This window comes from Piliocolobus tephrosceles, chromosome 13 (assembly GCF_002776525.5).
Source record: "Piliocolobus tephrosceles isolate RC106 chromosome 13, ASM277652v3, whole genome shotgun sequence".
Taxonomy (NCBI): domain Eukaryota; kingdom Metazoa; phylum Chordata; class Mammalia; order Primates; family Cercopithecidae; genus Piliocolobus; species Piliocolobus tephrosceles.
Window position 1 is genome coordinate 65,123,641 of NC_045446.1, and position 26,778 is coordinate 65,150,418.

Here is a 26,778-nt window from a genome sequence, read left to right on the forward strand (position 1 = left end):
TCTTCTAGAAAGAAGTACTTCATCACTAATCTGGCATTCAGCCTCAGGTCTGCCCCATTTTAACTGCTGCTACTAACATTCTTCCTGTATAGGCAGCGGGTTCTTTCTCCTTTCAGATAACAGTCACAGAGACACGTACTTACATGAGCTTCAAAGAAGGGAAATTCCTTACTCCTGTGGACAGAAACCAGGTGAATTGTTAGAACTTTGGTTTATTCACTTGGGCATAGAGGGATTCAGGGTACATAATACTTGTTAAGGAAGAATGGAAACTGTTGGGCTGTCTTAGAGCCAACCCCCTCCTACAGTCTATCATTCCAAGCTTAGACCCATGCCGACACAACAGGAAAGGTCTCAGGTTTTTCTTGGCTGCTATAAAGGAGCAATAGCCCTTTCAGAGGGATTTCCCTGTGACAAACTGTTCTGGGAAGCAATTGATGAGTATTGAGTAGTTGTCAGGCTCTTAGTGCCCCAGAGTTGGTTGATTAATACTGTCAAAGGTGACCCACTGGAGAAAGAGAAACTTGGGAGAGACAATCTGCCATGAGCCATGAGTGTTCCTGCATGTATATTCTTGCCTCATATGAATGTAAGACTGACCATTCTTCTTGGGCTGTACCTCAGTGTTCTGTTAGCAGTAAGCTACCTTGAAATGAGCAAATTTGCCTGTTGCTTACTATGAAAGTTTTGAGCACCCCTCCCCTCACAAGCTTGGGGTCTGCATATGTAGGCATCCATCTAGGTCTACCCTGTGGCACTTTGCGGGGTGTAGGCCATGGGCAGCTGGTGCAAACATCATGCTCATGTTGCTGGCTATACCATAAGTAATAAAGTTATTTGTCTCTGACCCAGGAATCTCATGTCTTCTGGCAACATCCATGAAAGCATAGCAGGCTAACTTGTTAGCTTACAAGTAGGATAAAATTCACAGATGTGAAAGTTTTAGTAATGAAAATTGGATCCTGACCAACATGGTTTTCTAGAAGAGAAAGGACAAAGGCCTTTCATGGGCTGGATTATGGGATAAAAGAAATTCCCTGGGATCTGGTAGCAAATCAGATATTCCCAAGTGAGGGAGGAGGAAAGAATCCTGAGAAAAGTCCCACCTGAAGAAAGAGTCCTACCTGAGAATATTTTGAGGTAGGTAGCAAGAGGTAGGATTGAAACATGCTGCCCAAATTGTACTTAGGTTGTTGCTCAGTCTCTGGGCAGGAGGCAGGAGGATGTTTGGACAATGAGGCAGCAAGCCCATGGCTCCAGCTGAAAGGCAGTATGGCCAAGGCTGATGAATGATTTCCCAAAGATGAAATAAATGATGGCAGCAATAAGGATATAGAACTTTGAACTAAAAACTTTAGCTGTTTGTTGAGTCCAAGTAGGTAGCCACTTGAACTGAAAGTAAATACATGGCCTTGCTGACTGACACAAAGCTGTTCTCCTTATGGCCTACACCCCCAAAAGTGCCACAAGGTAGGCCTAGATGAATGCCTACAAATGCAGACCCCAAGCTTGGTGGTGGGGGTGGGGTCCTCAAAACTTAGTGAGCAATAGGTAAACCTGCTCATTTCAAGGTAGCTTACTGCCAACAGAACACTGAGGTACAGCCCAAGAAGAATCGTCACAGCCTTAAATTCATATGAAGGAAGAACATACATGCAGGAACACTCAGGGCTCATGGCAGATTGCCTCTCCCAACAGTATCACTATCTTGAGAGTCATCCTATTGGAAATGTTGATAAGGAATTTGTTCTTGACTTTAGTTGCAGTCATCAGTGACACCACTTCAGCTCTGGATGGCACTTAAATCATTGGCCAGGATGGTTATGGGTGACAGAATTGCTCTTCCTCTTTGTGGGCCAAAGTGGAGTCAGTGCAATCACTAATACATCCCACTGTGACTGGATTAATGTCTCAGACCAAGTACAAGGTCAATACAGAAACTCGAGAATGCCACTTGACTTTCTAAGGTAGATCCTGATGGTTTGTTGATTTTTTTTTCCCACTTTGTTGGATACAGGCCCTTGGATATGACTGAAGTCAATACTGATTGGTCTGATCCTGTTACATGGAGTTCTGTTGATAGTATCTTTAATTAAATGTTATATAAGACTTTAATGGACCTGGTCCCAGTTTCTGTCAGTTTAATCAGAGTGACAGGTGGAGTGGCATACTCATGGTGGCACAGAAATGAAAGGTACATCTTGTTGGGAGACAGTTTTCATGGGTCTCTAGCATTTCTGCATATTTTGCAAAGAGAGACACTGACTATCTTTGTTCCAGACTTTTTGTCCAGGAATGTTTGTATAGCAAACAACCTTAGAAGGTATCAGAGCAAAAGGTGCACATGCCCACTGCCCATTATTGAAGATTCAAGTTCCCTACGCTCAAAGTTCCTCTCCTTTAATGCACTCCATTGCATGTGCAGGTATCATCTGACTCTGCGTCATCATATGGGAACTGGAGCTCAGAACTGGCACAAATGCTGGTACTCTGGCTACCGCTATTGCTGTAAGTAACAAACTATCCTTTTTACAGGTAGTAACAGGCTACTACCTTATTAGCTTGCAGGTAAGATAAAAATCTCAGACCCTTCACAATTCTTGACAGCCCCACTCCTACTTCTGCCTGTCCCATATCTTGGAAGCTCCCTAACTTCTGTAACAGGAAGTTCCCCCGATACTCCTGTGCCGTCGTACTTGATCGCGTTACTTCTTAATACCCTTCTGCATTCCTCTTCCTTCAAACGTTTACATAACTCTGCTCTGCTAACATCTGCGCCAGGCCTGATCCCCTCACTTTAGTTGCTCACAGTCTGCTGAGACACTTAGACAATCTCAACACAATAGAAGGAGGTGCAAAGTGCTATGGGGGCTTGAAGAGGAGTATTTGTTCTGTCATGGAGGTCTGGGAGGTCTTCATACAGGAAGTGAAAACTGAGCCATGAATGAGGACTTGGGCCATTTTACAGATGAGGAATCTGAGGCACAGAAGTTTAATAAGTTGCCAAGATCACTCAGCTAGGAAGTGGGAAGAGAGGATTGGAGCCAGGATTCTCTACCTCCAAATACAGAAATTGCTCCTTAACTTCACTGTCTCAGGCATAAGATGAGACCATCTGAGTTTACCTCAAATAATTTAGAAAGATTTATTAGCTTTGGGTCTATAAAATTTGAGATCCACAGAGTTGGTGATTGTGAACTTGAAGAAGTCTGATAAAGAACCCCACGATGGCCGGGCACGGTGGCTCATGCCTGTAATCCCAGCACTTTGGGAGGCCGAGGTGGGCAGATCACGAGGTCAGGAGATCGCGACCATCCTGGCTAACACTGTGAAACCCCGTCTCTACTAAAAAAATACAAAAAATTAGCTGGGCATGGTGGCGGGCACCTGTAGTCCCAGCTACTTGGGAGGCTGAGGCAGGAGAATGGCGTGAACCCAGGAGGCAGAGCTTGCAGTGAGTGAAGATTGAGCCACTGCACTCCAGCCTGGGCGACAGAACGAGACTCTGTCTCAAAAAAAAAAAAAAGAACCCCAGGACAAAAAGAACCCCAGGACTTGAGTGACCCAGTTTTTATAAAGGAAGTGTTTCAGACAAGTAAGTCTTAAAGAATAATAAGATGAATACTTGTGAACCTACTGCATTAAAAATACATATGTTACCAATAGAATTGAAGTCCTCTGGGTATCCTTAATCACATCTTACTTCCTGCACCTTCAGAAGTAACTACTACCTGGAATTTGGTATTTATTATTCCTAAGCATTTTCTTCATACATATGTGTCCATTATATATATGGATATATACAGATATGTAGAGACATATGGTGATTTTTAAATTTTATTTTTACCTCCTTGGGAGCTCTTATATGATATATATGGTTATTGTTTTACCTGTTTTTAAACTTTATATGTGGTTTTTGATTGAGAGTCTCCCAAACCACCCCTGTGTTCAGATATTTGCTAGAAGGACCCATGGGACTCAGCATATATGACTAAGACTTATTCCTCGATGTAATAAGGACACATATCTGGATCATAAGGGAAAAGGACACTGGCAGAGTCTGGAGGAACCCCTTGGTAGGCTTCCTTGTGCTCTTCCTCCCATGAGGGATTGCAAAGAGCCCACATTGCCCCAGCAACAAAAATGCAGCAACATGTGTGCAATGTTTCTATCCAGGGAGCCCATTAGAGAGTACCCACAGATTATTGAGATTTGGTCATGTGGGCACCATCTGCCTAGCACATAATAAAGACCCCTAGAAAGCAAGCAGGTTTCCAGCATAAATCATACTGCATTCAAACAGTCTGCATAGTCAACTACCCTTTTCACTTGACTGGTGACTGGGAACACCTTGAGAGCCAGGTTTCCAGACACCAGTCAAAAAACACCAACCTTGCAAGCAGGCCTTTCTAAGGATAGCACTGTTAGGCCTGCTATGGTAAATCTGCACAAGTACCATTCTCTCTGTATTGTGCAACTTGCTTTTTTGTTCAATATTGTGTTTGTGAAGGTAATTTAGATTGATACCTGTAGCTACAATTTATTCTATTTCACTGCTGTATACTGTTAAACATGACAGTTTACCCTATTAATGGACATTTAGATCTTTTATAATTTTTCACTATTAAACATTTGCTGCTATGAACATTCTTGTATGGATACATCTAATACAGGTAGTGGGATTCTTTGGTGGGAGAGGATATACATTTTTACTTTTCTAGGTATTGCTAAATTTTCCTCTAAAGTGACTATACCAATTTACATTCCTTCTATTAATGAAGGAAATACAAGATTGGAATAATTGGGATAGTTGTGTTATCTTTGTGAACAGATTTTTAAATACTGATTGAGATTTTTAAATAGTTGTAAGACTTCACATTTTCTATATCTTAGTTTGGTAACTTTTTCTAAAACCATATTAACTTTATCTAGATTTTCAAACTTAATGAAGTTTGTATAATATTATTTCTGATATCTGTTTTATCCCTACTTATAGTCTCCTTTTCATTAATATCATTTATAACTTTTAAAAATGAGTCTTGCCAGAGGGTTTGTCCACTTCATTACATATATTAGATAACTAATATTTGCTTTTGTAGGTCCCCTCTATTGTACTTTGCTTCTTGTTTCATTTATTCTGTTCTTATGTTCATCATTTCCTTTTCTACCTTTTTGGGATTTATTCTATTCTTCCTTTTCTACATTCTTAAGTTAGATCCTTAACTCATTACTGTTTTGTTGTTCTTATCTCCTGGTATAGGGTCTTTATTTGAGTTCTCCCAGAGACAAGTTCTGAGACCAGGATCTGAGGGCATTAGTATATGTGAGAGATGCAGGGAGTGCCATAATGAGGTGGGAAAGTAGGAAGGGAAGAAAAGGTGAGCAATAAGGGTGTAGCTTTTAGTAGCTATTGATAATTGCTGTCTAGATTCATTAAATTCATTTTGTCATTAAAGGACAAAATGATGAAATTCTATCATTCACTTGGCATTGGTCAGTTAATTATTTCATGAAGGAGAACTTTTCCCCATCAACTATTTAGTTACCCAGAAATATGATTTGTACAGGAAAGGCAGAATAAAAAGCTGCTTTCCTTAGCAAACTCTGAGGTGACCAAAGTGACTTTTTTCTTCATATGTCAATATGAACTTTCTTTGCAGTCCTTGTTCTTTTTGATGTTCTAATTTTTCCATATTTGGCCAGTGGAATTACCTTCAAATTGACTCTTCTTTTGACATGTCCTGAAATAGTCTTTTATGGCTTTCTTGCTTTCTGTTAAGACAAGATGTTCTAGGCTAATCTTATAAATTTTCTTCCCTGCACCTAAAATCAGCCATTTTTTCCATGGAATCCTAGTTCCTTTGGGGACAAAATAGTAGTTTAAGACCCATTATTTGGGCTTATTACGATTGAGTTGGCCTCTGGTTCTAGGCCTTTTTTTTTTTTAGAAAAATATAGCAGGTTGTATTGAGGTTGGCTCCTATGTTCTTTCAAAGAACCCTCATCATTTTGTGAGTTCTTTCTTTATGGCACCACGACGTTCCAGACTCATCTTGTATGTTCCCTGTCTCAGCACAGGATTTTTTTTTTTTTTAATGAGAAAAAATATCACAAATTCAAATTTACGGAAGCTTTACATTTTTATGTCCTCTAAGTTAGCAGTCTGTCTTTCCTTTTATTGGTGTTTGTAAAATTTCTTCTTTTCAAAATTTTTATATTTTAGAGACAGGGTCTTGCTCTGTCACCCAGCCTGGAGTGCAGTGGTGCAATCACAGCTCACCACAGCCTCCAACTCCTGGGCTCAAGGCATCCTCCCACGTAGGCCTTCCAAAGCGCTGAGATTGCAGGCATGAGCCACCAGGCCCAGCCTATTTCCTTTATGTTATACTTAGTCCCAGATAAAAAATGACCTTAGATCAGTCCTTTCCTCTTTGGTTGGGGAGAGGAGGGCTTAAATTCAGGTACTATGAAACAGAAGAATGGACTCAGTGCTATGTGAAAAATCTGTGTTTGTAAATGTGTGTATATACACACATAAATTATACATATGAATACATTTTCATTTTCATATTTTGCAAGGAGGATAGCCAATGCTCTGGACCTCCTTTTTGTAGGGTACCCTCTGAGGCCCGGAACCTTTGCTCAACTCTCAGGCTGTCCGGGGAAGTTTTAGGCGGTGATACCGAGCTACAGACCAATGTAAGAGCTCGAGGCTGTGGGACTGAAGAGAGGAAGCGGCCGTTGGGAACTGAGGTAGGCCCAGGGCTTAAGCCGAGCTGGCGAGGGTAGAGGTGGTGCTGGTCCCGTGCAGTGGTGGGTACCGGACTGCGGGCTGGAGGGAGGGGCAGCGCCGAGGGGGCGGGACGGGGCGGGCTCGCGGAGGAGGCCAACGGTTGGCCCCAACCGCCACTGACTACAGCCTGCGTCCGCCTCTTTCGTTGCCATTACCTCTTTCCGGCAGTCGACCCGCTCTTCGCTTCTCGGGGTTTGTCTCCGTCTCCTCCGTCTCTGCTGTTTCTTCCTCTCTATCCTCCTCTGTCTCCGTCTCCCCAGCCTTGGGGCCGGTGCCTCTCCCAGGCTTCGGCGAATGAGACCTGGGAACTTGCCCCCGCACCCCATGGAAGAACCCCCGGCGTCCAGCTCTGCACCGACAGAGACGGAGGAGCCGGGGTCCAGTGCAGGTGAGCGGGGTTGGGAGACAGGAGAGCTCCCCGAGGAGGACTCAACTGTGGGGACAGGTTGAGCAAGACAGTCTGCGCTTGGGAAATCCAGCCTTGGATCATTGAGACAGAGGCACCCTGTCCGCTAGGATCTGACCTGGCAGGAGTATTCTTGGCTAGTCCTATTTTTTTTTGTTCTCACTGAAGCCTAACTGAAACCTCAGAATTATCACTGCAGAGATGAAAGGGGACTGAGACTGGAAAACCCCTTCTTACCAGAGGTCTCTGGTCGGCAGAAAGATCCCTGAGCTTCAGTTTCAACTTAGGAGACCTGGGTCTTGGTCCAGATTTTACTGTGGAGCGGCATTCAGTAAGCTTTGCCCCCATCCTGTGCCTGAGTTTTCCCATCTATACCATGAGGTGGTTTATACTACAGATCTTCAAAGGTCTGGCACGTGATAGGTGCTCCTTAAATATTACTTGTTAGGAGTGAATAAATAAGATAGGGAGGCCTCCTTCTGGGATTCACTGGAGGCTCATTGGGTTAGTTGGAGGCTGTGGAATTACATTATTTAGCCTGAGAAGTAGGCGGTATTATCTCCATTTTATAAGGGAGGAAACTGAAGCTCAGAAGTAAAGTGACTTGCTAGTAAGTGTCAAAGATAAGTCAGACTTCAGAGTCCATGCTAGGCTATACTCTCTCCCAGTAAGAAAGCGGGGAGGACTTGATGGGAAAGTGATTATATCGAGCAGCAATTAATCATTTGAATTCTCTGCCTAAATGAACCCCAGAGCAGGACCATATCTGATTCTTTTCTCTCCCCAGTTTCCAGCACCTGATTTGTGTGAAATAGTTTGGGTGGTAATGCCAGAATCACCATCTGTGTTACTTCTGTCATCAACACGATCAGTATAATTACAAAAATTAATGGCTGTAATTGTTATAGTGATAATAAAGCATAAGTGAAATTGTGAAGACATCAAAATTTATAATTAAAGACACCTATTAAAACAGGACTTTAAAATTTATAAAGCACTTTTGAGTGGTTCTTCATATTGATCTGCTTAGGTGGGTATTATTATCCATAGTTTACAAGCAAGGAATCCAAGATCTAGAGGTTGAGTAACCATCAAAACGTCATGCAGCAAGAAATGGAGCTGAGACATGAATCCAGCCCATCTGACAAGTTGTGCTTCTCCTTTGGTGATTTCCCTATTTCCTCTCCTTTTCCTTTTTTTTTTTTTTTTTTTTTTTTTTTAGACAGAGTCTTGCTGTGTCGCCCAAGCTGGAGTGCAGTGGTGCAATCTCAGCTCACTGCAACCTCCACCTCCTGGTTTCAAGTGATTCTCCCGCCTCAGCCTCCTGAATAGCTGGGATTACAGGTGGATGCCACCATGCCCAGCCAATTTTTTTTTTTTTGTATTTTTAGTAGAGATGAAGTGTCACCATATTGGCCAGGCTGAGGCAGGAGAATGGCATGAACCCAGGAGGTGGAGGTTGCAGTGAGCCGAGCTCACGCCATTGCTCTCAAGCCTGGGCAACAAGAGCAAAACTCCATCTCAAAAGAAAAAAAAAAATAACAAAGCCCTTTATAGCTTAATTTGTGAGAAAGTAAGAGAAATCTCCAGGGACTAAGAAACCAAATGTGAACTGAAAACCAGAGTGATTAGCTCCTTAATTTGCCCTCAGCTGTACTGGATGTCTCACCTAGAAACTTGGACTTTAATAGGCCTGTTGTTATACCAAATGAAGCTATAGGTCCGCATGGGTTAGACTCTAGTGGGTTTTTGTTGTTGTTTTGTTTTGTTTTTGAGACGGAATCTTGCTTTGTCGCCCAGGCTGGAGTACAGTGATGCAATCTCGGCTCACTGCAAGCTCCGCCTCTGGGTTCACACCATTCTCCTGCCTTAGCCTCCTGAGTAGCTGGGACTACAGGCACCCGCCACCATGCCCAGCTAATTTTTTTGTATTTTCAGTAGAGACAGGGTTTCACCATGTTAGCCAGGATGGTCTCCATCTCCTGACCTCGTGATCTGCCCACCTCGACCTCCCAAAGTGCTGGGATTACAGGCGTGAGCCACCACACCCGGCCTGGTTAGACTCTAGTTTTTGACAGAGGATGGCATGTGAAATCCTCACATGAAACTAGGTCCCTTGAAAATCTGCACCCTCTGTAGGGTGTATACCTTCTGATAGGGTAGACTAGTATCTTAATTCATTTTCTGTTGCTTATAACAGAATACCTGAAACTGGATAACTTAAAAAAATTTCTTACAGTTATGGAGTCTGAGAAATCCAAGGTCCAGAGGCCACATCTGGTGAGGGCTTTCTTGCTAGTGGGGACTCTGCAGAGTCTGGAGGCAGCACAGGGCATCACATGGCAAGGGAGCTGACTATGCTAGCTCAGATCTCTGGTTTTCCTCTTATAAAGCCCCTAATGCAACTCCCTTGATAACCCATTCATCCATTCATTCATTCATGAGGACAGAGCCCTTATAATCCAGTCACCTCTTAAAGGCCCCATCTCTCAACACTGCCATATCGGGGATTAAGTTTCAACATAAGTTTTGGAGGGGACATATATCATACCAAATCTACTAGGAAAAAAAAAAATTCTCCCTACTGACACAGAGAGAAGACAAAGAAGATTGCCTTTTATCCTAGGCTTTTGTACAGAAAAAAAAGTTTTCCCAGAAAATTCTTAACCACAGCCATTCACTCGTACAGATACCCAAATGGCTTAGAAACTCCAAGTCAAGAATTGACATTAAAAACCACCTCAGGCTGGTAATACCCCTGGATGCTTGGCAAAAACAGATGCAAAACCGCTCTGCTCCAAGATACATACTTGACACAGGCCACACAGAATTCCCACAGGGTCTGGAGTTAATGAAATTCTCATTTGTTAAATAAGAATGTATACTGCTTGCTTTATACTATTGAGAGCATATGTTACTCTTGTATAAATAAACATTTGAATATGTATCTGTGCCTCCCCTTTGCTCTCCAGAAGTGAAATGATGAAGCAGAATTTATATGCAGGCCAGCATTTGGGTATGGACACACATTGAGCTGCCTTCTATCCTTGCAGAGGTCATGGAAGAAGTGACAACATGCTCCTTCAACAGCCCTCTGTTCCGGCAGGAAGATGACAGAGGGATTACCTACCGGATCCCAGCCCTGCTCTACATACCCCCCACCCACACCTTCCTGGCCTTTGCAGAGAAGCGTTCCACGAGCAGGGATGAGGATGCTCTCCACCTGGTGCTGAGGCGAGGGTTGAGGATTGGGCACTTGGTACAGGTGACTCTTCATCCCAGATCTGAGTCTGGGCCTCAGTTTCTCTTCACAAAGCTCAGAGCTCTTCAGGATCTGTGCCTCTTCTCATCAGTACAGGAAAGCCATGTGGGGAGCAGAGGCAGAAAAAACGGCAAAAACAATGGCTCTCACTGAGTGCTTATTGTGTTCCAGGGGCACATTGGGTCCTCACAACCACTCTGTTTCGTAGGTACTGTTTTCAGTCATATTTTACAGACAAGGAAACTGAGACTCAGAGAGGTTGCCATTTGCTCAAGGTTATACAGCTATAATAAAGCAGTAGAAGCTGGCTTCAAACTCAGTTGCTGACTCCAGAAACCTCCACAGTTATTTAGATTCAGCTAACGTACGATGTGCCTTTCATTTATATTCCATTTAATCCTCATAAATCACCCAGGGAAGTAAGCATTGGTAGTCCAATTTTGCTGATGGTGGATCCTGGTGCTCCAAGAGGTAAGTAACTTGCTCAGGACCACATTTAGCAGATGACGGGGGGATACCAGTAATAACCACACTTCTACTACTAAATGCTGTATGTGAGGTACAATTTATTGTCTCCACTTTGCAGGAGGTAACCAGTTCTGAGAATTAACCTCATTTGCTTTGATCACACATCTAATAAGTGGGAGAACTGGAGTTGGAGCCCTTCCTCTTCAGTAGAACATTTTGACTGTATTTTTAGTGAGGAAAGAAAGGTTGCTATTCTTTGGCCTGGAAGCTACGGGGTTATTTCAGACCCCAAATAGGCATACGTCAGAGATATTGTGGATTTGGTTCCAGACCACCACAATAAAGTGACTGTCACAATAAAACAAGGCACATAATTTTTTTGGTTTCCCGGTGCATATAAAAGTTATGTTTATACTATACTGTAATCTATTAAGTGTGTAGTAGCATTATGTCTAAAAAAAAAGTACACACCTTAAAATATTGCTGAAAAGTGCTAATGATTATTTGAACCTTTGGCTAGTCAGTCTTTTTGCTGGAGTAGGTCTTGCCCTGATGTTGGTGGCTGCTGACTTATCAGGGTAATGGTTGCTGAAGACTTAGTGTATTATTACTATTGTTATTATTATTATTATTATTATTATTATTGAAGCATTTCTTACTTACATAGATAATTTCTTAAAATAAGACAATGGGCTGGGCACAGTGGCTCATACCTATAATCCCAGAACTTTGGGAGGCCAAAGTGGGAGGATTGCTTGAGCTCAGGAGTTCAAGACTGGCCTGGGCAACATAGCAAGACCTTGTCTCTAATAAAAATAAAAAACATTAGGTGGGTGTAGTGGCACACACCTGTAGTCCACAGCTACTTGGGAGGCTGAGGGGGAGGATTGCTTGAGCCCAGAAGTTCAGGGCTCCAGTAAGCTGCGATTGTGCCACTGGGGGACAGAGCAGTACCCTGTCTACCCCCAACAAGAAATAAGACAACAGTGAAGTTTGCTGAAACAGCTGACTCTTCCTTTCACAAAAGATTTTTCTGTAGCATGCAATGCTACAGAATTTGATAGCATTTTTCCCATAGTAGAACTCATAAATGAATCCTCTTAAACCCTGCTGCTGCTTTATCAACTAAGTTGATGTAATATTTTAAATCTTTTGTTGTCATTTTGACAGTGTTTACAGCATCTTCACCAGAAGTAGATCCCATAAACTACTTTCTTTGCTCATCTGTAAGAAGCAAGTCATTTGTTCAAGTTTTATCATGAGATTGCAGCAATTTAGTCACATCTTCAGGCTCCACTTCTAATTCTCTTGCTATCCACCATATCTGCAGTTACTTCCTCTACTGAAGTCTTGAACCCCTCAAAGTCATCCATGAGTTGTGGGAATCAACTTCTCAATGTCTCTTAATGTTGATATTATGACCTCCCATGAATCATGAATGTTCTGAATGGCATCTAGACTAGTGAAATTTTTCCAGAAGGTTTTCAGTTTACTTTGACCAGATTCATCAGAACAATCGCTATCTATGGCAACTATAGTCTTGTGAAATGTATTTCTTAAATAATGAAACTTGGAAGTTGAAATGACTCCTTGATCTGTGGGCTACAGAATGGATGTTATATTAGTGGCTGTGAAAACAACATTAATCTCCTCATACATCTCCATCAGAGCTCTTGGATGACAAGGTACATTGTCAGTGACCAGTAATAGTTTGAAAGGAATCTTTTTTCCTGAGGAGTAGGTCTCAACAGGGGCCTGTAAACAGAAGTGCTTCATCCAGGCTTTTTTTATTGTAGAGCATTGGCGGAGTAGATTTAGGATAACTCTTAAGAGCCCTAGGATTTTCTGAGTGATAAATGAGCATTGACCTCAGCTTAAAGTCACCAGCCTGTCTTTTGAAGATTTGAAGCCAGACATTGACTTCTCTCTAGCCATGAAAGTCCTAGATGGCATCTTTCAGTAGAAGGCTGTTTTGTCTACAGGGAAATCTGTTGTTTGGTGTAGCCACCTTTGTCAGTTACCTTAGCTAGATCTTCTGGATAACTTTCTGTAGCTTCTCCCATCAGCACTTGCTGCTTCACCTTGCCCTTTTATGTTATGGAGACAGCTTCTTGCCTTAAACCTCATGAACCATCCTCTGCTACTTTCCAGCTTTTCTTGTGCAGCTTCCATACCTCTCTCAGCCTTCGCAGAATTGAAGAGAGTTAGGGCTTTGCCCTGGATTAGGCTTTGTCTTAAGGGAGTGCTGTGGCTGGTCTGATCTTTTATCCAGACCTCTAAAACTTTCTCCCTATCAGCAATACGGCTGTTTTGCTTTTTTTATCATTCCTGTATTCACTGGAGTAGCACTTTAAATTTCCTTCAAGAACTTTTCAGCCTGGTGCGGTGTCTCACGCCTGTAATCCCAGCACTTTGGGAGGCCAAGGTAGGCAGATCACAAGGTCAGGAGTTTGAGACCAGCCCGACCAACATGCTGAAACCCCATCTTTACTAAAAATACAAAAAAAAAAAAAAAAAAAAAATTAACCAGGCATGGTGGTGCATGCCTATAATCCCAGCTAGTCAGGAGGCTGAGGCAGGAGAACAGCTTGAACCCAGTAGGCGGAGGTTGCGGTGAGCAGAGATCGAGCTACTGCAATCCAGCCTGGGCAACAGAGGGAGACTCTGTTTCAAAAAAAAAAAAAAAAAAGAATTTTTTCTTTGCATTTACAACTTGGCTGTTTGGCACAAGAGGCCTAACTTTCAGCCTGTCTTGGCTTTCAACATGCCTTCCTCCTAAGTTTAATCATTTCCAGCTTTGATTTAAAGTGAACGATGGGGGACTCTTCCTTTTACTTGAACACTTAGAGGCCATTATAGGGTTACTAATTGGCCTAATTTCAATATTGTTGTGTTTCAGGGAATAGGCTGAAGGAGAGGGAGAGAGATGAGAGAACGGTTGGTGGAGCAGTCAGAACACATATAGCATTTATCAAGTTCACCATGTAATATGGGCACAGTTGTCATACTCCAAAACAATTACAGTAATAACATTAAAGATCACTGATGAAAGATCACCATAACAGATATAATAATAATGACAATGTTTGAGATATTGTGAGAATTAACTGAAACATGACAAAGACATAAAGTGAGCACATGCTCACTTCAGGGTTGCCACAAACCTTCGGTTTATAAAGACAATATCTGAGAAATGCAGTAGAGCAAAGTGCAATAGATCACATATACCTGTATTTCTTATTGTTGCTTTCCTCTCTCCCAGGGCTAGCTTAAGTGAGACAAATGAGACAATGGTTTTGAGAGTCTTTTGTAAAAAAATATATAACCGTGTCATCTCTCTATATCTATATAGTAGGCACTTTAATACTCCTAACCTACCCTGCTTTTTTACCTACAGATGCCTCAAATCTGACCATTAAATCTTCATATCCATAGCAGATAACCTTCTGCTGTTAAAGTACACAGTGCAAATGCTATTCTGCTTGAACATGGGCCTTGCCATCAATCCCTATCTTTGCTTTTGATGACATTGGCTCACATTTCTCTTGGTGAAGTTTTTTATTTTGTGGGATTTTCGGTTCCTACTCTTTCACCTTATCTTGTCATGAGTCTTTCTCATGGCCTCCCAGGACCAGACTTCTGCATGTATAACTAGCCTCCACAGAGGCCCAGCCCTACAGCCCAGTAGAACTTGGGATTCTAGCTCTTTCCTTTCTTCTAGGACAAGCATTACCTGTGGTCATCGGTCATGTTGCACTGTTTTTGATCAAGACAGTAGGCTGTTAAGCACTTTTTAAAAATACTATTTTTTTAGATACAACTTCTATGTTGCCTAGGCTGGTCTTGAACTCCTGGCTCAAACAATTTTCCTGTCTCAGCCTCCTGAGTAGCTAGGACTACAGGTACACACCACTGTGCCCAGCCTTTTAAGTTTTAACTATCTGTTTGTCTGTCTGTCTGTCTAGAGATAAGCCCTCGCTGTGTTGCCCAGGCAGGAGTGCAGTGGCTATTCATAGGCGTGATCATTGCATACTACAGCCTCAAACTCCTGGCCTCAAGCAATCTTCTTGCCTAAGCCTCCTGAGTAGCCACAACTACAGGCAGGTGCCACTGAGCCAAGCAAGCATTTTTTATCAGACCACAACTGTTGCATAACTCCATTACTCAGTAGTCATACACATTCACAAACATGTCCCCTTTAATTCATTCTCTCTTTATTTCATTCTTTGATTTATTTAATTGTAGAATCTTGAAGTTAGAAGAATCATGAGCCCAACTTCTTTCCCAGCATAGAAATCTGTATTCTATTGGTAGTTACTAAAATCCTAGTGGTTAAGAGTGTGGCTTTGGAGTCAGTCAAGACCTATCATTTATTGGCTTTGTGACCTTGAAGACTTGACTCTTCTCTGTTTCATCATCTGCAACATATAGTTAATAATAGATACCACATAGTAAGAACTAAACATTTGTCATTTTCCATTAAGGGTCTCCTTGCACAACTCTTCAAATGAGCACCTGATTGCTGTGGCAGCTGTTTTTTGTGTGTGAATGAGATGATCTCTACTTCTCTATAACTACCCATTGGTTTGTTCTGCCTTCTGGGGCGGTCAATCTATACAAAATGTAGATACAATCTCTTTTTCAGAGAACTACTCTCTGAAGTACCTGAAAGCTGCATTCATGCCCTCTGAGTATTCTGTTTTCTGGGCTAAACAACTTCAGTTCTTTCTGTAACTTCTTAGGGCACAGTCCTGATTTGGTTTCTGGTCCCTTGAAAAGTATGATTACTATCCTTGGGATCCGGTCTGAGATGGCAGTGTCCTTTTTTAAAGTAGGATACTCGGAACTGAACTTGGGACTCCAAGGGTAGACCAACCAGCTCAGCAATGAGGTGAGCTATCCTATCTTGTATTCCCTTTAATGCAATTGAAGGTAAAATAGCACTTTCTTGGTAGCTACATAGCACAATTGACTATGTAGATTGTGTAGACTGTGTAGACTATGTAGAGTAGATGGTCAGCCAAAACCTCCAAGTCTTTTTCACATTTGTTGTTCTCTTTTTAAAAAAAAAAATTAATTGTAGTAAAATATATCTAACATAAATTTTACCATCCTAACCATTTTTAAATGTATAGTTCATTAGTGCCAGGTATATTCAAATTGTGCAACCAATCTTCAGAACTTTTGATTTTTCAAAACTGAAAGTCTACACCCATTAAACAGCTCCCCATTTCTCCCTCCTCAGTCCCTGGCAACCACTAATCTACTTTCTGTTTCTATAATTTTGACTACTCTGGATATCTCATATAAGTGGAATTGTATAGTGTTTGTCTTTTTGTGATGGCTTATTTCACTTATGTAATGTCCTCAAGTTTCATCCATGTTGTAGCATGTATCAGAATTTCCTTCCTATTTAAGGCTGAATAATATATCATTGTATACCACATTTTGTTTATTCATTTTTTTTTTTTTTTTTTTTTTTTTTTGAGGCAGGGTCTCACTTTGTTGCCCAGGCTGGAGTGCAGTGGCGTGATCATGGTTCTGCAACCTCGAACTCCTGGGCTCAAGCAATCCTCAGCCTCCTGAGTAGCTGGGACTTCAAGTGTATGCCACCATACCCAGCTAATTTATCTTATTTTTGTAGAAATCGGGGTTTCTATATGTTGCCCGGGTTCCCTTCATCTCCCGAGGGATACTTTGGTTGCTTTTCCCTGTTGGGTATTGTGAATAACATTGCTATGAATAAGGGTGTGAAAATATCTCTTTGAGACCTTGCTTTTAAATCTTTTGGACGTAAATACAGAAGTGGAATTGCTGGATCATTTGATAATTTTGTATGTAATGAGAAACTGTCATGCCATTTTCCATAGTGGCTACACCATTTTATATTCCTACCAACAGTACACAATGGTTCTAGTTTTCCACATCCTCACCAACATTTGTTATTTTCTGGTGTATGTGTGTGGTAGCTGTCCAAATAGGTGTGAGGGGGATACCTCATTGTGGTTTTTAGTTGCATTTCCCCGTTAATTAGTGTTGCTGAACATGTTTTCATATGCTTGTTGACCATTACATTTGTTCTTGTTTTATGTTTTCTTTTTTTTGAGATGGAGTCTTACTCTATCACCCAGGCTGGAGTGCAGTGGTGTGATCTTGGCTCACTGCAACCTCTGCCTCCTGGATTAAAGAGATTCTCCTGCCACGGCCTCCCAAGTAGCTGGGACTACAAGCGTGTGCCACCATGCCTGGCTCATTTTCTTGTGTGTATTTTTAGTAGAGACAGGGTTTCACCATGTTGACCAGCCTGGTCTCGAACTCTTGACCTCAAGTGATCCACCCACCTTGGCCTCCCAAAGTATTGGGATTACAGGCATAAGCCACAGCACCTGGCCTACATTTGTTCTTTAATCAGTTTTCCCCATGCACATTTTTAAACCACAACCTGTTTTACCTCTGTCAAGCCTCAGCTTGTTTTATATGTCCCATTGCTCCAGCTAGTTGAGATCATCTTAGATTCCAAGGCTTTCATGCTTTGTTTACTCTTTCTTCCACCTTCATGTCAACTATATGTTAGATATATCTGGCTCAAATTATTTTCTCCTCTCAACCACTAAGGATGACTAAACTTCTGACTTCCCAAAAACTAGACTGCTTAATAAGTAAGCTGACTTGATCACTTATCTCTGGCATGTTTAGTGTGCTTAGGGTACTCTGGTATAGAATGGGCTGTCCCAGAGATCTTGAATTCCCTTTTGAACTGGCGTAGTTCAAGGACGGAATGGTTTTTTATCCAGAAGTCTGCGAGGGGTCTCTTCTATGGAATGGGAGTTAGCACTAGATAACCCTTATGGTCCATTATGGCTTAGTTTTCTTTTTTGTTTTTGAAACAGGGTCTTGCTCTGTTACCTAGGGGGGAGTGCAGTGATTGATCATAGCTCACTGCTGCCTCAAACTCCTGGGCTTAATTGATTCTCCTGCCTCAGCCTCCCAAGTAGATAGGACCAGGTACTTACCACCAGGCCCAGATAATGTAAAAAAAAAAAAAAAAAAAAAAAAAAAATGCTTTGTAGAGATAAGGACCCACTATGTTGCCCAAGTTGATCTCAAACTCCTGGCCTCAGGCAAATGGCTCTGAGAGTCTATGATCTGAGCCTGCTTAATCTGTTTTGTCCATTTATAGAGAAATTAATTTTTTAAATTTATTTTTTGTTTTAGGTAGTTAATACATTTCATATGGCTGAAAAATAAAAATAGTATAAAAAGATATATTTCTCGTTTCCATTCCCCTATCTCTTATAGGCAATCACTATTGTTTCTTGTTATCTTTTCAGTGCTGCTTCATACAGAAGCAAAGCAAAACAAGTATGTACTCTTAATTGCCCTTTTAAAAACTTTTAAAACTGTGAAGTGATAACATATGCAGAAAACATAAAACATAAATGTGAAATGCACAAAACATAAGTGTCAGCTCAGTGAGTTATGACAAAGCCAACACTTGTGGACTCATCATATATAGAACTAATAGTCCAAGAAATAGAATGTTGTCAGCATCTGAGAAGTTTCTCTTATGGCCCCGCCCTTCTTCCCAAAAGAGAAGTTAATTATATTAAGTTGATTTATAGCCCTAGAGTTTAGTTTTGCTTTTTTTAATCTATGTAGTCTTTTGGTCTGGCTTTTTTTTTCAGTATTCTTGAGATTTATCCAAATTGTTGTGTGTAACCCTAATTTGTTTTTCATTGTTACATAGTATTCTATCGGATGAACATACCACAATTAAGTGATCCATTTTACTGTTGTTGGATACTTGGGTTAGTTATTATAAGTATAGACTATACTGCTATGAATATTCTTATACATGTTTTTGGTACTGCAGGCATACATTTTGTTGGGTATGTAGCTAGGAGTGGAATCACTGGTTCATGTGGTATGTGTACGTTCTACCTCAGTAGATAATGTCAGCCAGTTTTCTCAAGTGATGGTTTTAAGGGCTGTTCTGCCTCAGTTCCATCCTTATTCCTTGGATTTGGCCCTTTAAGGTTCCATCTCAAATTACATGACAGTTTACCAGGCCTTCAAGTTTTGTCCTCCTACTCCATAAAGTTGTCAAATGACTTGCTCAGCTTCTCAGCCTTTCAGTTACTTCTTTGAGAATTAGTAGGATGCCCTAAGGGGAAAAGGGACCAGCCAACCTTTCTGAATGAACTTAGCGTGTAATTCTTCATTCTCATGTTTGCTCTCTGCTCTCTGGTGCTTTCAGATATTTTGTTTTTGTTTAAATGTTTTATCTATTTTTTCAAGTTCTCAGTGGAAGGATTGGTTCAATTATTTAGTTTGCTGTAACCAGAAGTCCCTTTCCTCCACGTTTCTGATGCAAAAAGCATCCTACATACACTATTGTGTATTTTGCTTTCTTTGTTTAAGAATATATTATGAAAATCAGGCCAGGCACGGTGGCTCACACCTGTAATCCCAGCATTTTGGGAGGCCGAGGCAGGTGGATCACCTGAGGTCAGGAGTTTCAGACCAGCCTGGCCAATGTGTCAAAACCTCGTCTCTACTAAAAATAGAAAAATTAGCTGGACGTGATGGTGCAAGCCTGTAATCCCAGATACTCAGAAGGTTGAGGCATAAGAACCGCTTGAACCTGGAAGGCAGAGATTGCAGTGAGCTGAGATTGCACCACTGCACTGCAGCCTGGTTGACAGAAAGAGAGACTCCATCTCAAAAAAAAAAAAAAATTATGGAAATCTTTCCATATCACTATACATGGAAAAAAGGTTTTACCCCATGTATTGCATGTTCATTTCACCCATCCTCTATTGATGAACATTTGAGTTGTTTGTAGTATTCTGCTACTTCAAGTAATGCTGCATTTGAATAATCTTATACATACTTAATTTGATGAGCAGATATATCTTAGGATGATTTCCCAGAATTGGGCATGATGGGAAAGGATAAATGTTATTTGTAATTTTGATATATGTCCTACATGCAGGTTGAACTATTTGCACTTCAATCTATATATGAAAGTGCCAGTTTCTTGACATTTGCCAACACAGTATTGTCAAACTTTATGATTTTGCTAATTTAACAGATGTAAAATGTTATATCAATTTAGTTATTTTGTTTTATTTTTATTTTTAGAGATGGGATTTTGCCATGTTGCCCAGACTGGTCTCAAACTCCTGGGCTCAAGCTATCCTAACGTGCTGGGATTATAGCATAAGCCACTGTGCCTGGCCATTGTCAGTTTAGTCTTAATTTGCATTTCTCTCTTATGAGTGAAGCTGAACTTTTTTTTTCTCTTTCTGTAAGTTGTCTGATCTTGCTCTTTGCCCATTTCTGTTGGGTTCCTGGAAATTGTCTTACCAATTTCTACTATTGTTTTGAAAATATGTTATGGAGATTAGATCTTTCTTTCTTTATTTGCAATATGTCTGATTAGGCATTATCTCATTGTATCCTTATAATAACTCCTTTGTGAGGATGTTATTAAACTTTCCATTTAACTGATGAAGAAATTGAGGTAAAGTGAGATTAAGCAACTTGCCCATAATCACAAAATAAGTGATGAAAGCATGGTTTGAACTAGGTGTCTCTGAATCTATGCTTGAGCTTTCAACAAAAGTTATGAATTGCCTTCCCAGTGTAGTACCGGAAGGAAAAAAATTTGTCTTAAATTTCCCTTTATTTGCCTAAAATTTCCCTATTTGTCTGCCTTGCTTTTCTTCTCTTCCTTTTCTTTCTTTCCTTTCCTTTTCTTTCCTTTTCTTTTTTTTTTTTTTTTCTTTCTTTCTTTGTAAAAATATTTAGCTCCTATTATGTACCAGGTGCTGGAGAATCAATATTAGTAACTAATAGTATAAGCCCTCAGAAGGCTCATAGTCTAGAAAAGGAAGACAGTCACAAAAAGTTACAATGTTATACAATAAATTTATTAGGGGAGGAGAGTGAGTTTCATGGAAGGCTTTATAAAGGAGGTGACTTTTGAGTTGGATATGGAGGATGGTTTGGAAATCTAGATGAAATGAGGAAGAGCATTCCAGACAGAGGAGACAGCTTGTACAACATTTAGCATTGTCTCTTTCCAGCTTTGTAAGTTATCCTGTAATATTTGAGAATTTAGTGAGTAATTAGGCCTTCATGATTTTATAGATTTCAATATCATTTCTTATTTATGAAATATACTGATACTTTTAATGAGCTTCACGTTTTCCTATTAGTATCTCACTCCTACTTTCTCCCTTCTCCTTGTCTAGTGGGGGCCCCTGAAGCCACTGATGGAAGCCACACTACCTGGGCATCGGACCATGAACCCCTGTCCTGTATGGGAACGGAAGAGTGGTTGTGTGTTCCTGTTCTTCATCTGTGTGCAGGGCCATGTCACAGAGCGTCAACAGATTGTGTCAGGCAGGAATGCTGCCCGCCTTTGCTTCATCTGCAGTCAGGATGCTGGATGTTCATGGAGTGAGGTGAGGGACTTGACTGAGGAGGTCATTGGCTCAGAGCTGAAGCACTGGGCCACATTTGCTGTGGGCCCAGGTCATGGCATCCAGCTGCAGTCAGGGAGACTCATCATCCCTGCGTATACCTACTACATCCCTTCCTGGTTCTTTTGCTTCCAGCTACCATGTAAAACCAGGCCTCATTCTCTGATGATCTATAGTGATGACCTAGGGGTCACATGGCACCATGGGAGACTCATTAGGCCTATGGTTACAGTAGAATGTGAAGTGGCAGAGGTGACTGGGAGGGCTGGCCACCCTGTGCTATATTGCAGTGCCCGGACACCAAACAGGTGCCGGGCAGAGGCTCTCAGCACTGACCATGGTGAAGGCTTTCAGAGGCTGGCCCTGAGTCGACAGCTCTGTGAGCCCCCACATGGTTGCCAAGGGAGTGTGGTAAGTTTCCGGCCCCTGGAGATCCCGCATAGGTGCCAGAACTCTAATAGCAAAGATGTACCCACCATTCAGCAGAGCTCTCCAGGCAGTTCACGGAGGCTGGAGGAGGAAGCTACAACACCGTCAGAATCATGGCTCTTGTACTCACACCCAACCAGTAGGAAACGGAGGGTTGACCTAGGTATCTATCTCAACCAGACCCCCTTGGAGGCTGCCTGCTGGTCCCGCCCCTGGATCTTGCACTGTGGGCCCTGTGGCTACTCTGATCTGGCTGCTCTGGAGGAGGAGGGCTTGTTTGGGTGTTTGTTTGAATGTGGGACCAAGCGAGAGTGTGAGCAGATTGCCTTCCGCCTGTTTACAGACCGGGAGATCCTGAGCCACCTGCAGGGGGACTGCACCAGCCCTGGTAGGAACCCAAGCCAATTCAAAAGCAATTAATTGGCTTAGGACCCAATTTCCATAGATGCAAATGGCAGTTACAGCCAGGTTAACAGAAGCTACTGAAGTCTACAGAGAATCAAAAAACTTAATATTCTGTTCCCTACCTTTTTTCACTTCTCCCCCTCCAAAGAGCAAAATGAAAATGTTGCCTTAGCTACTGCAGTGGAAAGAGCACTGAACTAGGAGTTGGAAGACCAGGATGTGGTTCTGGCTCTGCCACTGGCTTGCTTTTGGACCTTGCATGTGTCACCTGAACTCTCTGGACCTCAGGTTTCCATCTGTAAAATGAGAGTATTGGTTCTAAGATTTCTCATCTTCTCATCCCTAGGAGAAGCATAGTGCCTGCATCCTTCATGGTCAGTAAGTCCTGGCTGTATAGAAGACTCTGATGTCAAAACGGAAATCAGAGGACTTATCTTTTCACATGACTTACCCCTCATCCAAGTGTGAGGTTACAGGCAGGTGTCGTGGCAGGAAGGAAGACTAGAGCTATATGATTTGTTCCATTTTTAATAACAAAAATATCCACACCCTTCTAATAATGGTCAGAGCTCTGTAGACACTCTATCCTAGAGGAATTAAGCAAAACAGAAGAATCATGAAGTCTCCTACCTTCTATAGCTTTGTAGTTCTGCTTACCTTCTCTTCCTCATCCAGAAACATCATTTTCTAGGGAGGACAATGAGAATCTCAATGCCAGTAGTACTGGATAATAGTGTGTATTATTCTGGTGGCAGTGTATCTTCTGGTGGCATTACCCTGATGAAGGATGGGCTTAAGTTCACTTATTAGGATGTTCCCGATGGGAAAAGGACATAGATTAGGACTTTAAAACACTGGACAGATTTTCCCACAGTCTCTGCCCTCAAGGAGTTCACCAGTTTATGGGGCTAGAAGAGGGAGAAAATTCAAGAAAATAAATATAGCTGGTGGGAGAGTTTGTAGATGTTGGGCTATATGTTGGGGTGATGGTAGCTCCTGATGTAATTTTCTTAGTTGCATCTTCAGTGTGCCTGGAGTCATCTGTCCAAGGCTTGTCCAGGCTTCTGGGTTTGTTTTTGTTTTGTTTTGTTTTTTCTCAGGATATTGTCCTGGCCCAGCTACTCCTTTACCTGTGAGAAGATCTTCACCATTAGGAAGATCTCTGGATCCCCAAATCTCAGAATCAGGCCTATTTGTATAGGCCCATGGAAATCACTACTTGTGAAATAGGGATGCCTTTTTGTCTAATGATTTTCATGCTGAACTTAGTCCATGCTGAGTCTCTTAGATGATACCATGTTGGTTGTTCCTATCTTAGATTGTTTCCCCCATAGCCTGTTCTTGCAACAGAAATTCTATCATGAGAGGTTTATTTTTTTGTACCTATTTTAGGAGGCTAATGCTTAAACTGGTATCAACTAAATATATTTGGTGTTGTATAATGACCACAGAGAACAAGTCTTAGTCATGAAATATAGCCTAGGAGCTAGGGGCTACTGTTGCACTAGCTTTGTAGAGAGAGTCCTACGGGATGAAAGTCGAGATTAACTTTACCTACTTTAGCAGATTGCTTAAGCCATGACTTAGAGTGGCTTTTAAAAATCCCCTTAGCCTCTCCTACCTTTGCCAAGGTAATCTTCCCAATACACAATTATTTATTCACTCATGTATACATTTATCTAAATATTTCTTAAGTGCCTAATACAAGGTACTTTCTACTGCCATTCCTTGGCTCTAAATCATTTGTGGTTCCCTATTGCCTATTATAATGTAAAGATGTTTACATTTAGCCTGACATGTAGGACCTTCCAGCTGTTGGGTGAAGTAATGCGCACTTTACTTCCTTATATGAGGCCCAGTGTCAGGGAAAACCTCTGTCAAGTTGACAGGTGGAGGGTAATGGTGGTCTAGGGATGGGCAGGATTGGTGCAGGGAGGAATTGGGGAAGGGGAGAGGATTAAAAGGGCAGCCCCCTCCTAAGTGGTAGAAACTCCTTGTTAAGCAAAGCTTTCCTAAACACTATACTGCAAGTGGATAGGAATAGGGAGGAAGGCCGAGTCCTACAACCAGGGCTAAAGGATGAAAAGAATGAGAATATCAACTTCTTTAGTACTACTCAAGAAGGGAGTCAAGGCAGGGACCTTGGTCCTGTGCCATTGTGACCCAGAGATGTCTAATACCAGTACTCGTAAGAGGTCCATCTCTAAATTGCCCTCCTCTTACTTCTTCCCCCTACCTCATGTTTTTTCTCTTTAATGACTAGCATCGAAACTCTTTAATTGGGGCAGGCCTATGTGCTTATCTCAGGAATAGTAAGAAAAGGGGATTGGGAACAGGGGAAATCCAGAATAAGGACTTGAGAGAGGAACAGAGTGGGTGATGGCAGCTGTGAAGAAAAAGAACAGATCAGAAGAGTCCTGGTACCTTAGGAAGAAAAAGTGTCACAGACATGAGGCCTAGGCTGGAGAGATGATGTAGGTGGTCGCTGCTGTGAAGAAGAAATGACAACAGGCTGGAGCTGTTCCCTGAAACCTGTGGAAAGGAAGAGAGACCTGCACAGGCTGGCACTTAGCTTGTGGAGAAGGTCCTAACCCAACACTGGAACTTTAAGCTGGCTTAACTTGTCCAAGTTCCAGATGACCAACAAAGATAGCTATAGACACTCCAACTCTGTGCCCATTACCCAACCTGGGCGCTATTCCATGATACTGGTACCCTAAGTGAACCCATTTCAGCCACTCAGATTGACAGGGTGGAAAAGACAGGGCAGGTGGTAGCAGCTGTGAAGAAAAGAGGAAAAGAGACGGGTGGCCCGTCTACAGGCATGTAGAGAGGACTACATAGGCCTTGGTCCTTTGCCCTCAGGAGCCCCCTTCCTGTTCCTTAGACTTAGAATGGATCCTTCCAGCACACATGGCCCAACACTGAGAGTGCAGGAAGCATGGGTAGGGGCCTCCTGCTGCTGGTATATACCCAGGTCAGCCTCCTCCCGGCACAGCCTACTGGCTGTGTTCATGTTCTTACTATTCACCTCAGGCCATTGTCTGAGTACTTAATTTGGACTTGTTTCCCCTGGTCACCAGTCTCCCCTCTGATATTCACAGGACATCAAGCAGCTTCAGCCATGGGTAAGAGGTTTTTCACCCTGCCTGTTGGGTAGCCCAAAGGACCCACAAAGGTCAACCTGAGGCTGCACAGCCTCCTCCCCAGGGCAGTAGAAATTGATATCTCACTTTCGCCAGATTAGGCTTCTCACTCTTCTCGAGTAGGCCATAATCCACCTCTTCAGTAGGCCACGCATCCGTCTCTGCAGTGCCAGAATTCACAGTCTGGGCCTCCCTTTGGTCCTTACCATAGGCTGCCATGTATTATTGTCTATGTTGTGCCCTCTAGGCCTCTGCTAGGCTGTGAACTCCTTGACTGACTCCTCACTGTGTCCTTTTTACATTGAATCACAGTGGCTTATCTAAAAGTATAAGCTTTTTTTCTATCGTATTCTGAATTCCCTGAAGGTAAGGACTATGTCTGATTCCTCTCTTTGTCCTCTGTACCCAGCATAGGGCCTGAAACAGAGTAGCCAGCAGTAAAGATACACTGAATGAATGAATGAGTCAACGATCCTTGGCCTCTGGAGCTAATTGAGAAGGCCAGGGGGACTTCTGCTGTAGGGAGAAGGATGTTGCATCCCTTTGTAGATTGTGTAGCATTCAAAACCTGCTGAACACTCACCCTCAATGTATATTCTCTGTTCTGGCCTGCTTCCAGGTCAGTTATACACTTCCTGGGATGGGCCTTTCTCTGTCTTAAGCTTGGTTGTCCCTGCCTTTCCCAAGGATCACAGCCCAAAAGGTGCAGTGGGGAAAATTTATGGCCTATTCGAGAAGAGTGGGCAGCCTAATCAAGCCAAGCCTTGATTTGGGGTTCTCATTTCACTGGTATTTTCCCTTTGTCCCCAGTTGAATTTTCTATAGTTACAACTTTTCCAGGCTTCTAAGGGAGTTGCTGAGGCTCGATGTGTTCTATGTCTTGGCTTTGTGATACTGAGCGCCAGAAATACTCTGTACTATAAAAACTACCATCATTCTTTGAAACAACAAAGAGGAATAAAGAACTTAATTCTGGTGACTATTGTTTCTTTTTTCTTAAACTGTAAGATGATTATTATACTAATATCTAGTTTGAGGCAATTTCTTGGTTTCTCATAAGAACTTTTACTCTCAGAAACTTTACTAATGATAATCCTCTGCACTTTTACACATTGTTATTTGAACATAGTTACCTATTAAGGAAAGCAGAGCAGGGATTACAATGCCTGGTTACAGAGCACAATATCATACACTAGCTTTTAAGAGGAGGAGCCAGAAGTACAGAGTCACCACTGACACCAATACTGGTGCTTGCCACAGCGTATCTTAACCTTTTTTCAAAACACCTTGAGATTGTTCCCAACTTGTAGCTGAAGGGGCCACAAATATTTATTACTAGCCAAATCAAGTGGAATGATAGCTTTAACTTAACTGCTAAT

The 26,778-nt window shown here is 42.0% G+C and overlaps 1 protein-coding gene across 2 annotated transcripts; it reads left to right on the forward strand.

Annotated features, from left to right (window-relative positions):
- On the forward strand, positions 1–26,378 carry NEU3 (neuraminidase 3). 2 transcript variants are annotated; one of them, XM_023209390.3, is made up of 6 exons: positions 1–191; positions 2,426–2,508; positions 6,615–6,753; positions 6,962–7,181; positions 10,253–10,464; positions 21,189–26,378. In XM_023209390.3, the coding sequence occupies exons 1-6, from the start codon at positions 144–146 to the stop codon at positions 22,266–22,268; spliced, it is 1,782 nt and encodes a 593-aa protein (XP_023065158.1). In that variant the 5' UTR covers positions 1–143; the 3' UTR covers positions 22,269–26,378. The 2 variants fall into 2 exon arrangements, with proteins under 2 accessions (XP_023065158.1, XP_023065159.1); XM_023209391.1 differs by lacking the exons at positions 1–191; positions 2,426–2,508 and having other exon boundaries at positions 6,675–6,753; positions 7,054–7,181.
- The last annotated feature ends 400 nt before the right edge of the window (positions 26,379–26,778 follow it).